Source organism: Schistocerca nitens, chromosome 6 (genome assembly GCF_023898315.1).
Source record: "Schistocerca nitens isolate TAMUIC-IGC-003100 chromosome 6, iqSchNite1.1, whole genome shotgun sequence".
NCBI classification, from domain to species: domain Eukaryota; kingdom Metazoa; phylum Arthropoda; class Insecta; order Orthoptera; family Acrididae; genus Schistocerca; species Schistocerca nitens.
The window spans coordinates 125,268,584-125,286,426 of NC_064619.1; the positions used below are offsets into that span (position 1 = coordinate 125,268,584).

At 36.8% G+C, this 17,843-nt stretch overlaps 1 protein-coding gene across 1 annotated transcript in view; it reads right to left on the bottom strand.

The window, feature by feature from the left end:
- Positions 1-316: 316 nt before the first annotated feature.
- Positions 317-17,843, bottom strand: part of LOC126263751 (NFX1-type zinc finger-containing protein 1-like) — a 272,319-nt gene continuing 254,792 nt past the window's right edge. The window contains exon 15 of the mRNA XM_049960939.1: positions 317-2,830. Coding sequence (XP_049816896.1) covers positions 2,133-2,830 — 698 coding nt within the window. The 3' untranslated portion in view covers positions 317-2,132. The remainder of the gene's footprint in view (positions 2,831-17,843) is intronic.

Here is a 17,843-nt window from a genome sequence, read left to right on the forward strand (position 1 = left end):
GTCACATAGGGATGAGCATGCACATGATCATTGCGTATTGACTTTTCCATTTTATTTCAATATATTTTAACCACATTCATTTCAAGTAAATCTTTTTTGGGCCCTAAGAACCTAGTGAGCTGTTTGATCAGCCTGTTAATGTGCTATCAACATTCAAACTTTTTTAGTATGGTTCACATGCTCTGTTTACTGTTTAACGGGAAAACCATAAGTGGAAAATTACATTCTTTATACATTTGCTGTGATATTCACATGGATCCACAATTACAGTATCTGCATGTATAGAGTTTTATGCCAATAGCAATTAGTGAATGAATGACAAGTATTCACAAACTTTATTTCACCACATTTACATATATTTTACACCGAAAATATGAGTGTTATACATTGCTTTACTTGTATTTCAGTAAGAGACAGACAAAACTGACAAAGAGGAACAAATTATTGAATGTATTTTTGACGTGTCTGGAGTGCAGCAGTTGCTTAGACGTGACCTGACACCAGTGACATGACTATTATTTTATTATAATTCAGTGATATTGGGTGTATATTAACTGTGAAAATGATTTGTAACAACAGTGATAGTCTGACTGCTAAATTCTGAGAAAAACAGGTTCAGCTGTGCAAAATTGGAGCCACAGTTGTCACAAATGGCACATACACCTGACGTAGTGTAAATTTCAATCACAGACATTCTTGCTGTTCCATTTGCCAATATGTCTTGGGGTATGAAGCCGCACACAAAGAAAACTGCACAAGTCACAGTTACATACCTCTAAATTTAAAATATGGTAGAAATAAGGGTCTGCTAGTTTCCTTAAAACAATATGGATGGCAGCATAGCATATTGCCATCATAACAAATGTCAGGAAACAAAATTACTGTTTCCATGAAACGGAAAATCGCTATCAGCTTCACAAACATCCTGTACATACCACTGAGGATGAAAAATGGTTCAAATGGTTCTGAGCACTATGGGACTTAACTTCTGAGGTCATCAGCCCCTAGAACTTAGACATCACACACACCCATGTCCGATGCAGGACTCAAACCTGCGACCGTAGTGGTCGCGCGGTTCCACACTGTAGCGTCTAGTACTGCTCGGCCACCCCTGCCTGCACTGAGGATAAAACATCATATGCTATGTACCTCCAGAATTTGTCAAAGAAACTAGCAGAATGGGTACATTGTAATGGACTATTACTTTCTGATGCCATCTTCAAGACAAAGTGAGTTCCACTGCAACATCCAAGTTAGTTGCATACTATAGGAAATGTGACTCCACTGTCAAATATATTTTCTTAAGTTTATTTCAAGCATTTTTGTAAATTTCAATTTTCTCATTTGATTATGACACCCTGTAAACGGAGGAGAGCCTCAAAGATTTTACATATATGCACAATTGCTTAACAACATCACTGTTGTCATATATTATAAACATATATCATAAAATATTATAGTCATGACATTCATAATAACTATGTATTTTTTTAATGATTCATACAGTTCCACTGCAACATCCAAGTTAGTTGCATACTATAGGAAATGTGACTCCACTGTCAAATATATTTTCTTAAGTTTATTTCAAGCATTTTTGTAAATTTCAATTTTCTCATTTGATTATGACACCCTGTAAACGGAGGAGAGCCTCAAAGATTTTACATATATGCACAATTGCTTAACAACATCACTGTTGTCATATATTATAAACATATATCATAAACTATTATAGTCATGACATTCATAATAACTATGTATATATTATGATTCATACACACTCATTTATGAACATCACACATTGTTTTCACTTTGTTACATTGCAAATACTTTTTTCTATAGTATCTCACCAACAGACCAAATTAAAAATAAATTACTGGAAAAAAATCAATGGTTCCTGCAATTCACTGAGCAGTGGGACCCACATCAGAAAAAAAACCACATGATAACTAATCACAAACATATACCCTTCAGTTGATAACAGTGTGCAATCACTAACTTCATAAAATACAATAAATGATGAAATTCCAGTTTTGTGACCATTTTAAACATGTATCAGTGTGAACAGTCACATTGCTGTATAACTTTGGACTTCTAAGTATCCTATAGAACTCTGTAACAAAAAGCATAAAATTTCAATTCATCTCTGTTGCAACCTGGTTAGATGAAAGCAGGGTATGTCGTCTCCCACCAACTTTTTCTCCACATTCATTACACCTAGATACCTGCATTGCTCTTCCACACTCTGTAATCACATAGATGTGGCCATTAGGACATTTATACCAGTGACCTTGCTTCAGATTCAAAGCTTTTACGATCTGTTGCCTTTCTTGTGTAGGTAATACAATAGCATTGTTCAGAATCCTGTTAAGATTTCCCAATGATTGTCTGAAGATGGTGCTTTGATCTGTTGTAAATTTTTTAATAGAACACACGGTTTTTCGAGCTATATCGTACTGATATTGTACATGAGCATTATTGCAGTGCATTTTGTACATTTTTGTGCTTTCTAAACGACAGAGGTGTAGGAACGAACTGAACCTGTTAAGTTCACAGTTAATATCATTAACCTCTTGATTGCTTAAATATCTGCCCCTGGTTTCCATGATATTCATGAGAAACAGCACTTGTTGTTCAACCTTTGTGATTGAGTGGCTGTCTAGACCTCCTGATGCATATCTCATGGTCATGACAATTTCTTGCATAAACTTTATGTGCAGTTCTAATGACTCCGTATCCATAATACTCAACTGATTGCGGTGTTGTCCTTGGACTGGAAGCATCTGCTGTTTCAGCTTATGTAAATGCTGTTTCAGTTTAGCTGAGCCTATTACTGGAACAACAGAAACACACTAAATTAATGTCTAAATATGGTGATGGAAAGTTATGTATGAAATACATAGGGAAGGAGAAAAGGTAATAATTCACAGTACAGTCACATGTTGAGTTGTTGACAGGCACATAATCAAGACTGAAAATGTTGCTAAGCTTTCAGACAAAGATCAAAGGTAACTAATAAAGATACAGATTGTGAACTTTCCCAACTAAACAGTGAGTTGATATATTTACTCCTACCATAATTTACTAAATTAATGTCTTTTATCCAAGGTTAACCCACTTAATACTATTTCTATAGATCCTTCATTATTGCTAAAATGAGGAAGGTATCAAGAGACAGAATGCTGGCAAATGTAAGCTCTGTATATGAGTGATAAGAAAAAAATTTTTTGTGCACTCAGAACATAGTATCTACATCTACATACATACTCTGCAAACTACTGTGAAGTGCACAACAGAGGATACTTAGCATGGGGCAACATGTTAAGAGTTTCTTTACACGTCAATTGTATATGGAGTGTGGGAAGAATGACTACTTAAATACTTCTAGGCATGCTGCAATTTATCTAATCACATCTTCTTTGTCCTCAGAGGAGCAGTACCCAAGTTTACTGCCAATATTTAAAATACTTTGAAATCTGATCAAGATCTGACCAGATATTTGTACAGCTTTTTTTTTTTTTCCAGACAGTACTTCATTATTGATAACTGTGTCAGAAGTTACTATTAATGCTGCCTGGTGTGTCACTAACAAACAGCATGAATAGTAAGGCTCTCACCACACATTCTTGAGGCATTATTTCTACATTTGTCAGTAACTCTCCTTCCAGGATAACATGCTTTGTCCTACCTGCCAAGAAAGCCTTAACCCAAGCACAAATTTTGTTTGGTGCCCTTGACAATCATACTTTCATTGATAAGTGTTGGTGTGGTACTGAGCCAAATGATTTTCGGAAGTTAAATATTACTGCACCTACCTGACTGCCTCTATCCATGAATTTCAGGTCATGTGAGAAATGCAGAGGTTGTGTTTCTCATTATCAATGTATACAAAGAAGGGCAGCACTAACAGTCACAGGAGAGAGTGTCATGGAGATGCTGGAAAAGCTGAACTGACAGACACTTGAAGATAGGTGCTAACTATTCTTTGTAAGCCTACTTACAAAGTTTCAAGAAACAGCTTTAAGTTAAAAAAAGAGAATATATTACAACCCTCTACATTTTGGTCCCATAGGAATCACAACGATAAGGCATTTAAGCAATTATTCTTCCCATGCTATATAAGTGAAAGAAATGAGAAGAAGCCCTGATAATGGGTACAATGGCAACAACTCTTTATCATTCACTATACAGTAGTTTGTAGAGTATACATCTATCTGCAGCTCAGTAAGTGACTGTAGTTTGAACTCACCCAAATTTGGACTTTGAAGTCATAAAACATAGTTTTTGTAAAAGCTAATTATTGTATCATCCAAATACATCCCTCACACTTTGCCTAGCTGCAGCCAGCTCATAAAATGGAAGTTGTAAATGGAGTGAGTGAACATGGAACTACAGAATTTGCCAACAAAATGCTATTACAGCACAACCTGATATATCATACATCTGAGGAGGAGGTATTGCGTATGGTATTTAGATTCCAAAAGTTGGGAAGGTAGGGATGATTATGTATTAACTGACTATAAAGCTGTAAGTGATTTCAAGGTCCTGATTAATGAGGAACACCATGTCCCTTCAGAAATTCATTTATAATAAACAACACGTAAAAGGGATTGAGAACTAGGTGGATGATCTGTCCTATCTGGTGCTAGATGAGGGTGAATACAGGGAAGAAAATGAATATTATGGAGTATTCAAGACATTGTAAATAAAAGGTTCCGAAGATGAAAACAGAATTAAATTTAGCTACAAAGAAACACAGACTTCAGAAAGGGGATCCAACATTAAAATTAATATAGTAAATTGTGGCTATAAGGGATTTACATAGTTACATCATCACAAAATTTAACAAGATGTTTTGTTTCAGCAGAAAGATTTAGACAAGAAATATTGAAACTTTCAAGGGGTAGTCATAACATTTTAATCATCACTTAAGTAAGTACAGAGTTACTTAATTAATTTTTGTTTTGAGGGAAAATTTAAAATGAAATATTGGTCATCAAGCACACAAGAAATATCAGAACTTGAGTTGTTACATCCACAGTACTATAGTGGCAGTTGGTGCAGTTATAAGAAGTGTATAAAATGGAATTTGACAAGGTCAATGTACTTAGACTGCCACACAGAAAAATTCATTTGGTGAAGGTTAGTTCATAGTTTACCTCAACAGTCGCAAAATGAGATATGGTATCACAACTGTACAAATGCTAATGAACTTTTGTAGAAGGGATCAAGGGGACTATGCTCAAGGGAAAATCTATCTACCACACAATAAGAATGGAAATCAGTATCGTCCACAATTTTAATGCAAAAGTGAAAATAATTACTGTACAATTAAGAAACAAAATAACAGGGTCAATAACAAATTTCATATTAGGAATCAACCATTTAATCCAACAAATACACAATAAATATGCACATAGATCAACAGCAGACTTTTTCCAGATCAATCATAAGAAGACAACACAATTTCTGGAGCAGGGACAAGCTTTAGAATGTGCAAATAGAGCTTTAGGTTCTCGTACAGAACAAGTAGAGGCATACACATGTCCAGAATTTACTCCATTTACAACTTTCATATTATGAGCTGTGTGAGGCTAGGCAAAGTGGCAGAGACATATTTGGATAATACAAGGATTTGTTTTTACATAATCTATTTTCTACGATTTCAAAGTCCTTACTGCATTCATGTACCCGCTTCCATGTGACATTTTTTCTTTTAACAGGCGACATAAATCTGGGCGAGTTCAAACTACAATCACTTCTGAGCTTCTACAAATACATCTATACTTGAGACATATGACCTATTACAGCTGGCAAAATTGTTAGAATAAAGGGGGATATTCATTTACATACAGGTAGCAAAATATCTTCATTACCACAGAAGTTTCTATTAGGAGTATGAAAAAAATGTATTCATGTACTATACAACCACTAACAGGGATGTATGTCAATGGAATTAAAGGGAATAAAGGGAACCAAAAAACATGAATTGGAAGATTCAGTTAGTGTAGTAGTAGTAGTAGTAGTAGTAGTAGCAGCAGCAGCAGCAGCAGTAGCAGTAGCTTTATTCATCCGTGGATCTCTTTTTACATGGATATAGGACATGTCAAAGTATTTACAAATTTAGATCAATTTAGATGAATGTCTTTCACAATTAATACATATACGTCCTACTAAAGAATGTTTGTAATTCCTAATTTAAATGGTTGATGGATAACAAAGTTTTGTTGGATTCTAATAGAAAAGGGGCTATATGAAAAGTAAATGGACAACTAGTATACCTTTCCAAAATAATTTACTGGAGGTTAAGGAAGAATGACAATGAGTGAAGCATGTAAATGCATAAAACTGCAACCAGAAATAAGACATCAGATGACTTGTGAAGTTTGTTCTTGTAGTAATTCATTTATTTATTTATTTTATTATATTTTGTGCTCTCATGTAATCGACAGTCTGATTAAAATATTTGCCCTTATATCGACTTTAAAACACGTAAACAAGAATAAACTACATCTCTGAGCAAAGTAGGCCTATGCTATATCTTTTTGGCAAGATCTTTGTAACAAGCAACAGTTGTATAGCACATGCTGGACGCTGGCAAAGTTTCACTGTCATAGTGTAAATGAGTACAGATTGTGTAAAAGTGTGTTAAGTGATGTATCAACTGGCCATCGAAATGGAAGCACACAGATGGACACTAACAAAAAAAGCTTCCCATACTGTTGCAGTAAGTACAAGACTAAATTTTGTGTTCATATCGACAGATAAACAATAGTCACAGTAATACATTAAAGCATGTTCCCTCTTCTTGTCACAGAGCCAGCACGCAGCACTGTGCTAAAATAATGATGTAACATCCAGGAAACCATCTGAGGATAAACCCTGAAAAAGTTTGAAAACTGGTTCATGGAACTACTCAAAAAAGTGACTGGCTGCAGTTTTATGTATTTACATTCAATTAACAGTCACAGGTTCTAAAACATCCATAATAAGTAGTGAAGTGTCTTCATCTGGTAGCATCTGGTGGTAATGATGATGCAGATCATCAAGAACAGGCTGAACAAGGATTACTGAAAAATATGGAATCAAAACCTCTAGAATCAAATATTTTGACTGAAGAACAAAAGGCTCCACTAAGCAATATCTTATTAAAGTGTAAGAATGTAGTTTCAGATAAACTAGGTATAATTAAAGATTACTTACATAAGTTTAAGGTAAAGGACGACAAACCTTTTTTCTTAATACCTGATCTCCATCCAACACGCCTTTGGGCTGCAGTTCGAAAATAAATTCAAAAGATGACCGACGATGATGTTACAGAATGTAGCTTTAGGTTCCTTTAACTACCAGTGATAAGACTATTTAGACACTGCAGGAGGCTTTCACTTGGTTTTGAATGCCAGAACACTTAAGAGACTGAAATACATGGACTTGCAGCTACAGAAGAGTTATTTATTTAAATGTGAGAAAGCTAGGTTGTTTATCTCAGCTAAATAATCCAGATCAAATACTGCCTTCCTGCTCACATGTTTTACCAATTTCAGATATTAACTTTTGGATTAAACATTCCAGTACCAGTTTTATTTATGTTTTAGACAGGTCTTTGGACAGTGAATTATTAACTGATCTAATAATGTGCATAGACAATTTACTTCTAATTTTAATTCTTGGGAAGATCATTGCAAACTACTAATGTGAACTTTAAGCTGATTAGAAGAAAAAAGGAATAACAATAAAACTTTCTAAATCGCATTTTGTGAGACAAGAATTAACATTTTTAGGCCATACAAACCGTACTACAACAGTTTTGCAATACGACACCAGTAAGTCACAGGCTGAAGTCACAGGCTGAGAATACTTCATACTTACATTGCAGCTGCTGTGCCAAGTCTATGGGTGCAGTTGTTAACTAGCAGGGTTAGTTCGAAGTGCTTGCTATGGCATCATGGTCGTGAGTGAGATTCGGGCAGTTTTGCGGTACAACTTCACGCACGGTTTAAGCATAGACTAGTGCTTTGAAGAAGTGACTCTTGCACTCTGTGTCCACATTGTACAACCATATTCAGGTGGTACAGAGAATTCTAAACAGGAAATTTCACTCTGGATTATGCTGAGAGGATGGGAAGATCACAATCATCAGTTATGGAGGAAAACATTGGTGCTAAAAGGAAAATGCTAGACGAAGTCAGGCGAGTAATCTTTAAGCAGATAGAGGATACCTTGGGGCTAAATGCACCAGCAATTCGTTCAATTCTGCATGATCACTTGCAACTAAAGAAACTTAGTTGTCTCTGGGTGCCGCATAGACTGACAGAACAGCATATGATGCAACATGTGACTTAGTGCCAGGAGATGTTAAAGAAGCTTTCAAGTTACAATCTCAGTATGTGAATAACATCATGACAGGTGACAAGACTTGGCTGTACTATTATGATATGCCAACTAAGACTCGACTTAAAGATTGGGTATTTGAAAATGACCGACACACTCGTAGCTGTCAGAAAATCCCGATCAGAAGAAAGTTCTAGCTGTTTCTTTAAAATTGAGTAGAATTGTGCAGCATGTGATACACTGAGCAGTGCCTGCCCAAAGTCAAAAGTCAAGAATGGACACTTGGTTCCTCCATCATGACAAGCTCCAGCTCACCGTGCCAAAACGTGCACCGAATATTTGCAGAATATAGGACTGAAACTTCTTGAGCACCCTCCTTACAGTCCAGAACTTGCTGCTTGGACTTTGTACTGTTCCTGCATGTGAAACTGAAGCTCAAAAATGGGCAGTTTTTAAGTGATGAGGACCTTCTGAGGGCTTGGGACAGTGAGTGTGCCTTACTCCCTACAGAAACATGGGAGAACTACTTTAGGGATTAGTTTCAGAGGATGTAGAGATGTATTCAATGTGGCAGATATTACTTCAAATAAACAAATAAATAAAGCTGTATTGCAGAACTTTCCTATCACCTTATGTATTATACAAATTACAGTAATAAAAACTGATCCTGAAAGAATAAGAGCCTTCAAAGATTGTTCCAAAACTAAGTGTCAAATAGTAAAGTGCATATTTAGGTTTAGCTGGGTTCTTAGCATATTTGTAGAATATGAAAATGAGAAGCTAAATGGGTGTCGGATGATGAAATTGTTAATAATGTTAAGAAAGTCCTACTGGATGCTAAAATTTTGTGTCACCCTAAAATGAACAAAGAGTTTAAGTTGATCACAAACATGTTGCAATACTGTCTTGGGTATAAATAGTTCCACGGAGAATGGGACCGAGAAAGAAGTGAACATCAAACTATGGAATTTGCTTGTTGCAGTCTCAATAAACATGAGTTAAATTATTCAGCAGCAGAGAAGGAGCTTCTAACATCTCGAGTCTGCAAAAATTTCCAACACTAATAGGGGATTCTATGTTAATAATACATACAGACCATCAGGCTTTGTCGTTCAGGATGAAAAGCAAGAATATAAATTGGAGATTAATCACATTAAAGGCTGACAAAATGTGGTCCCTGATGCACCGTGTCAGTTACCACTTGGTATGACTAATGAATACAAAACTGCAGGATCTGGAGCCATATTTAGAGTTAATTTTGTCAATAAATTATTGAAATAATGAGATAAGATCATTGGCTCAAAAAAGAAAGATAGGTTGAGATCAGATAAATATTTTGGTCCCATAATTACATCTTGGGAACAAGGAATATTATCTCAAGAGGAGGAAACAAAACGTTTACTATAGGAAAAAGAATTTGTTTGGAAGGTAAATTAAAATTCAAAGGGCTGTAGAAAGTGTATTCCTACTACAGCAATTAATGACTCGTGTGTTATGGTTTAGGTTCGGTGCATTTAGGAATACATTTGTGTATTAGACATGTAATTATGTCCTAATTTCAAAAGCTAAAGATAAATGTAATGGAAATTCTATATATTATTTAGCATGTCAGAGGTTGAAGGAAGTGAGTAAAAATTTGATTAAAAGATGGTCCAATAATACCTAAGAGGTTAAATGATTTAACAGCAAAAGTTCTATTTGGGCCTTTATCAAAAGGTAGTATGAGAGTTGCTTCCTTTTTGTAGCTATAGAATATTATTGTAAATAATCCAAATTCTATTCCACTAAATTAATAAATACTGTCACAGTAATAAATTGTTTAAAAAGTTATTTTTTGGATATTGGAAAACCTAGGTTACTTACTGACAATAGATGGATGGATTCATTTAAAACTGTGTAAACAGTGAGGTCATCAGTACCATTTCTTGAGGTCACATTACTGCTGTATAAGTAGCCACTCTTGTTAAAACGAAAAGTAACTACAGTCCCAGTCATAAACAGGTTTCTCAAACATTCACCAGTGTATCTATTCATACTTTTATTTATTTATTTATCTTACAGCTCAAAACATGTATTTAACATGCATGGGCAATGTTATAATAATTACATTTAGATTATTGATACACAATATAAATAGATTATATGCTACTAAGTAAAATATAATTTAAGTATATTTAATACAGCCTTCCAGAGGTCAAATCATGTCAGCACCATACTGTATGGGCACTGCCAACATACATTATAACTCTCCATGCTACTCTGTTCTCTGCAAGCCTCTTCATCTCCTATCAATCAATCCCTTTGTTACTTCAGTCATGCCACAAATTTCTTTTCTCCCAATCCTAACCAGTAACTCCTATTAATTATGCCATCTACCCATCTGATCTTCAGTATTCTTCTGTAGCACCACATTTCAAAAGCTTCTATTCTCTTCTTGCCTCAACTCCTTATTGTCAACACTTCACTTCCATGCAAGGCTACACTCCTGACAAATCTTCCAAGAAAAAACTTCCTAACACTTAAATCAATATTCAATGTTAACAAATATCTCTTCTTCAGAAACCTTTTCTTGCCATTGCCAGTCTACATATTCTATTCTCTCTACTTTGGCCATCATCAGCTGTTTTGCTGATCAAACAGCAAACTCATCTACACCTTTCGGTGTCTTATTTCCTAATGTAATTACCTCAGTATCACCTGATTTAATTCACCTTAACTTTCATTACCCACATTTTGCTTTTTTTAATGTTCATCTGGTATCCTCCTTTCAAGACTCTGTCCATTCTGTTCAACAGCATTAATACAAAGGTTGTCCAGAAAGTAATGCACCATTTTTTTTCTTCAGCAATTCTTTATTGAACATTATGAGAATTACATGCATGAAAGAATGGTGTTTTATCTACACACACTACCTTTCTGCATAATCTCCACCCCATTCTATGGCCTTGCTCCTGTGCGAAACAAGGGCATGTATGCACTGTCGATACCATACCAATCATTGTCCTGGTAGAGGAGCCAGTGCTTCACTGTGTGAATCACCTCATCATCGTCCTCAAAATGTCTTCCACAAATGGCATCCTTTAATGGCCCAAACAAGTGAAAGTCCAAGGGAACTATGTCCGGGATGTAGGGTGGACGGCCTAACACAGTCCAACCCTGTTTTGCGATGTGTTCAGTAGTTCTCAGACGTGTGTGAAACTGAGTGTAGTGTTGCAGTAAAACATCTCCTGGGTTGCTGTGGTGCTGAAGTCGCTGTAACCATGTCTCGAGTTTTGTTAATATGTTGACACATGCTTCTGAATTAATGGTACCACTTCTTGGCATCACTTCAATGAGGATCACACATTCACAGTTCCAGAACATGGTGATCATGACCTTAAGCAGTCGCTTTGAATTTCTTCTTCTGTGGGGAGTGGAAATGAGGACAGTCCATCGACTGTCGTTTTGTTTCGGACTCAAAATGGTGAACCCATGTTTCATCACCTGTCACAGTCCAGGACGAGAAGGCCTCCCCCTCAGCTTCAAAACGTTGCAACAAATCCAGAGAAATGTTTTTTCTGTGTGATGCGATCCACCATTAGACACTACCAGACCCATCTTGCACACACTTTTGAATGTCCAAGAGTGCGGATAATTGCATCCACACTTACTTTTCTGATTGACAGATGCAGCACCAACTGCAGAGTTGTAATGTGTCTGTCCTCATGAATGAGATCAGCTCACTGCAACATGTAAGGTGTGACAGGCATGATTGGTCTCCCCAACCCTGCAAATTGTGGAGCTGCACCGAAACACCTCCTGATGACCTCACCCTCCGTGCCCTGTGACTAACTGTACTTCTGTCGACAGCAGATGCTCCATAGATTTTGCACACGTGTTTGTGAATATTCCCCACAGTTTCTTTCTCTGCGGAGAGAATTCAATGACGGCACATTGCATGTAATGTACATCACCTACAGGCGCCATTTTGAAACTGTTCTGCAGCTACGATACCTGTCATAAGTGACGGAAACTTGGCGCACTCATTACTTTCTGTGCAACCCTCATAATATAATGAACTGCATTAACATAACAATTTATGACATAAATATGGCAGGTTGATAGTGTATCTACTAGATGAACCAGTCACCTCGAATCACATTAAAATCTTTGTCCAGTTGAATTGGGCAGGAGTCCTGTGTGACCAAAATGTCAAGTTTTCTTGCTACTGTCACATCATTGTCTAAAACTGAGGGTAAGCCCTCATTAGACCAAAGGCCTTCCTCGTATCAGCATAAAAAACGCACACAGTGTTAAAACATGATGCTCTATGAGGTGATGCCACGAACACGGCATTCCAGCAGATTTTCTTGCCACAAGAGATAAGCATGTGCTGAGTGGGCAGTGTCCAACGTGAAGACAAGTGAGCACCATTTCATGCCTTCTCCGAGTTAAAAAGGATGTGCACCATGGTCGAACAGTTCGTCCAAGAGCATGTTGTTAGCAAAAATTTTAAGAAATTTCTAGCTTCAGAAGGAATATGACATACTAAACGTTCTAAATACTATCCCCAACCAAACCCATCTTAAAAGAGTTGTGATGGAAATTTGCCAACTTTGTCAGACATACTGTACAAGACAACCTACCTGGGCATAACTGATACCTGAATTGCAAGTGATTTTAAATGAATTGCCTCATTTAACTGCAGGGCTTTCACCAGTAGAGATATTTAACAGGAAGTTTATAGGAGAGACTTTATCAAAACTGTTCAAATGGTCCAAGGGTATAACTGAAGAAATGGGATAATTTCACAAATGTATAATATACAAATTAAGCCATGAGACACAATGATCTTACATCTGCAACTTCTAATATTAAAATAAGTGATATGGTGTTTGCTATGGCTGATCATTCAAATTCTGATCTAAAAATGGAGACTAGTAAGTTTTTTCATAAGTATGAAGGACCTTATTGAGTGTTGGACATTCCACACCCAAAGACAAATTTTCAAGAGATCTGTCATCTGAAAATGATAAAGTCTGAAAATGATAAAGGACTGTATAATACTGATATGATAAAAATATCAATAAAGCACACAAAGTCCGTCAGTGGTTTCATATTATCTGTGAATTTGAAGTTGACACCTACAAGGTCTCAAGTCAACCACTATGTTCTTTCATACTTCGTTTTCTGTACCCTCTTACTATTCTGTGTACTCTGCTTATAACGTTTTTTTTACTATTACCATCTATCTATATAATCTTCATAACTGTGGCTTCACTAACAGGTTGCAGTGCTTAACAGAGAGAAGAAAAAAAAAAGTAAGTTTGTGTTACAATAAAAAGTCAAGGGACACTTCCTAAAAGAAAATGCTTAATCCACACTAGTTGAAAACAGCAGGGTCTTCTTCTTCTTATGCTGATTAGGATTGTCCTTGTTTGTCTGCCTCATTCCAGGGATGTTTGGACCAACTGCTGTTTCATCTCTTGGGTGGTCATCCTGGTAGTCATTTCCCCTCACGGATGTCCATGTTTACCAATTTTAGCTAGTCTTGTGGGGTCCATCATTTCCACATGATCGATCCAATTTTGTCTTCACACATTTATTTATATCTTGTATTCAAAATTGTTCCCTAATCCGTACATTTGTTCTTTTGTTCCATATGGTTACACCTTGGATCTGTTTTAGTACCTTCTTCATTTTCACTGGTTAATGTTTGTTTTATCCTTTTTGTTTCTGCTGCATATGTCATAACAGGTTGCACCATTGTTGTACATATTTTTATTTTCCCTTGATTGTCATGAATTTGTTTCTCCATACAGTATTTTGCAGGCATAAAGCTACCTGTACTATGTTTGTCACTTGATTTTTCACTTCCAAGGTTAATGTCGTTACAGCTGGTGATAACAGTACCTACATAATTAGAGATCATCACTCATTCAACTGACACCATCTACTTTTAATTTACATTGAATAGATGTTTTTGATATTATCATACCTTTTTAGATGAGATTTCCATGTTATATTACTTGGCTGTTTTATTAAATGGGTGAAGTAACCTTTGTAAATTATCCTCATTATTTGCTGTCAGTACAGCATCATCAGCATGCCATATAACATTTACTACTTTGTTGTTTGGTTTCTTTCTTATGGCATCAATGATGTGCTCCACTTACAAGTGGACTTAATAAATCTCCTTGTCTAATTCCTTTATCTAGTATGATCCTTTCTGTGTTTTGCTTCTAATTTTATTACTTGTGTATGTATCTTCTATGCCTTTCATTAAACCCAATGGTACACTCTTTTCAATTAAAGTTTGACTTAAAATACTTTTTCGTAATCCTACCAAAGGATTCAGAAAAGCCAACAAAGCACACATACCTGAATACTTGCTTTTTTCTGCTATTTCTGTATCATTCTGTATTTTGTCTCTAATTATTAATGTTAATAGTTTTAAGGTGGTATCATGTAGGGTAATTCCCTAATACTTGTTTATCTCCCTTTTCATACGCTGGAACTCTTAATACTTTCTTTCCATTCTCTTGATATTCTACCTTCCTTCATTATACTGTTAAATAAAATATGAAGTTGTGGATGTAATACTTACCTCCCATATTTAATTAATTCATTATACATGCCACCTGGCCATGGTGTCTTTCTATTCTCAAGCCTTTTTATTACAGTTCACATTTCCTCCAATGAGAAATCTATATGATTGTCATTTTCTGTGCTCTGGTTATTCGTTATATTTCCACCTTTGTTATATCCTTACACTGTAAAATAATTTTTCCACTGAATTTTGATTACATTTCATATCCTAATGTGTTCATTAATGTCTTTCTTCTGCTTAATTAAGAGCATTCACCATAATTTCTTTTGTGATCCATAAAGGTCTCATTCCATACACTTTGTATATGCTTCCAATAATCCTTTTATTTTTCAAATATCTGCGTTCACCCTATTACAAATGATCTAATACCCTATATAACTATATTCACTTAGACCAGCTTTATATTTTAGAAATGTTTTCTTCCTCTGAATAGCTCATTCTTTAATATCCTGGTTAAACTATAGTGTTCTGCATGTAGTACTGCCTCCTGTCACATTCAACACCAAGGTGTTGAGACCAATTTTTGGGATCTGTTGGGGTGATGTCGGTGGTGTCCATTCTGCAGAAAAGACACATGTCCATCCTCTGCCAGTGAAGTACCCCTCCCCCTCAGAGGAATCCTGGGATGGGGGATGGACAGTGTATTTGTCTTTGGGGGCCTTCCTTCTTTTCTTCTTCGGTCTCAACATTCTGAGCCTCTTTTTCCTTTCATACTTACCTCTAGTCACATTCATATGTCCTTTTGTAGGTATTCTTGGCTAGAAAGGTACTTAGACGGACTAAAGAAAACATGCCACCAGCTGGTTTAATATTTCCATTTGCAAAGTACAATATATATAATAATGGAGTTTCAATTTTAGAAAAGTACAGGAGAAGGATATGAAATATTTAATTTTTAAGGCAAATTCCAATGCTGTGCAAAATAATAATAATAAACCCTTGACTGAGTAGCCGAAGGTTAAGAAAGTTAAGTAAATAGGAAAATATTACAGATATGAAGAGAGACTGAATGTGTCTGTCTTACACATAACAGATGTCAAAAAGACAAATGAGTTACAGTCTAAAAGCCACAGGTAAGTTTAAAGAGTGCTAAGCATTCAGAATATAATTTTAGCAAGATTAATGCTAAAGACAAAAATAAAACCTATTACAAAATGAAGTGGTAGCCTGAGTCTATTATCTACTCAGGAGAGATCTATATTTGAAGACTCATTCTTGTAACCTGTCCATATAGTGTAGGAATCATTAAGTTTCAGATGTTTATCACAAGAAAGCAAAGTTATATGCAAATGTACAAACACAACATTCTTACCATACTGTGAACAGTTGGCATTACCGATAAAATATTTGTGATGATAAAGACATGCTATGTACTGGGTGTTTATACGGTGCAGCTAATCACAGAGATCCAGTGCGGGCTGTAATTATCATATGGCAGTGGGAATTGAGGGAGATGCTAATGTGTTAATGCATCAACTCTGCTGGTGTTGCACTACATAGGCAACATATACCAGCTCCCAACATGCAAATTTTACCTATGAGGCCTCCTACGAGGTCTGAGAGGCTGATCACTCTCCATCACTGGCATTGACCAGTGATGGGCTGATCCTAAATCCTAACAACCAAGAGACTGAAGTTTCCCACGATGCCTCTCCCTATGTAGTGCATACACACCTTTTTCAATAAACCATTTGTGTGTTAAGTATGCATTCTTATTAACTTTGTGTAAGTAAAGAATTATATCGTTGACTATTGATAGTCGCCTAATGCAGAGCAAGTGTGGAGTAATGGCGTAGCCTTCGTCAATTTTTTTTTTTAGGGCGCACAACTACATTGGTCATTAGCGCCCAGACTAAGTTATGAATGCACTGCGAGGCACAAGGTTAAAACAGCAACTAAAAAGAACAACACTATAAAAGGCACATGAAGAGGCAAGGGATTAAAAGAAAACAGCATAATCAAATGTCCTTAGACAGGTGTGTCAAGTGGATAAAACGAAGAATGCAAGCACCTGCTCCTGGGTAATCTGCTAAGATTTCATCCAGAGTACATGGCAGGCAAAGATCAATGTGCAGTGTATTAAAATTCGGACAGGACGTTAAAATGTGGCGTACCATCAGCAACTGCCCACATGGGCAGAAAGGCACTGGCGCAGCTGTCGGCAGATGGCGATGGCTGAACCAGCAGTGTCCAATTCTTAACCGGGCCAAAACGACCTCCTCCTGCCGAGAAGGGCGTGAAGAGGTCATCCAAACAGTGGGGAGAAGTTTCAAGGCCCGAAGCTTGTTTACAGTAAGTGTAGACCAATCGGCATGCCACAGCAATAAAATGCGCTGACAAATGACCCTGCTAAAATCAGATGAAGGCACACAACAAGAAGCTGTCTGAGGCTGGAGGACCGCAGCCTTGGCCACAGCATCTGCAGCTTCGTTCCCAGGGTACCGACACGGCCAGGAACCCACATAAAGAGAGCGTTGGATCCGGTGCACGAAAGGGTGAACCGGATACGGATCACTGACACTCTGGATGGCGCTAAGGGAATCAGAGCAGATGACATAAGGAGAATGTCGGTGGCGGCGGATGTAAAGAACAGCCTGATAGATGGCAAATAGCTCAGCTGTGAAGACCGAACAATGGCCATGGAGCCAGTATTTGAAACTGTGTGCCCCGACAATAAAAGAACACCAGACACCGTCATTGGTCATAGAGCCATCTGTATAAATGAAGATCGTATTAATGAACTTCAAACGCAGTTCAACAAACCGCGAGCGGTATACCGAAGCTGGGGTAACCTCCTTTGGGAGTGAGCTGAGGTCAAGGTAAACGCGTTTGGCTCTCGCCCACTCTAAAGGTTGCAGGGAGTGAAACATCAAGGTGCTGAAGGAGGCGACAAAAGCGAACTCCAGTGGGTAGCAGGACAGATACA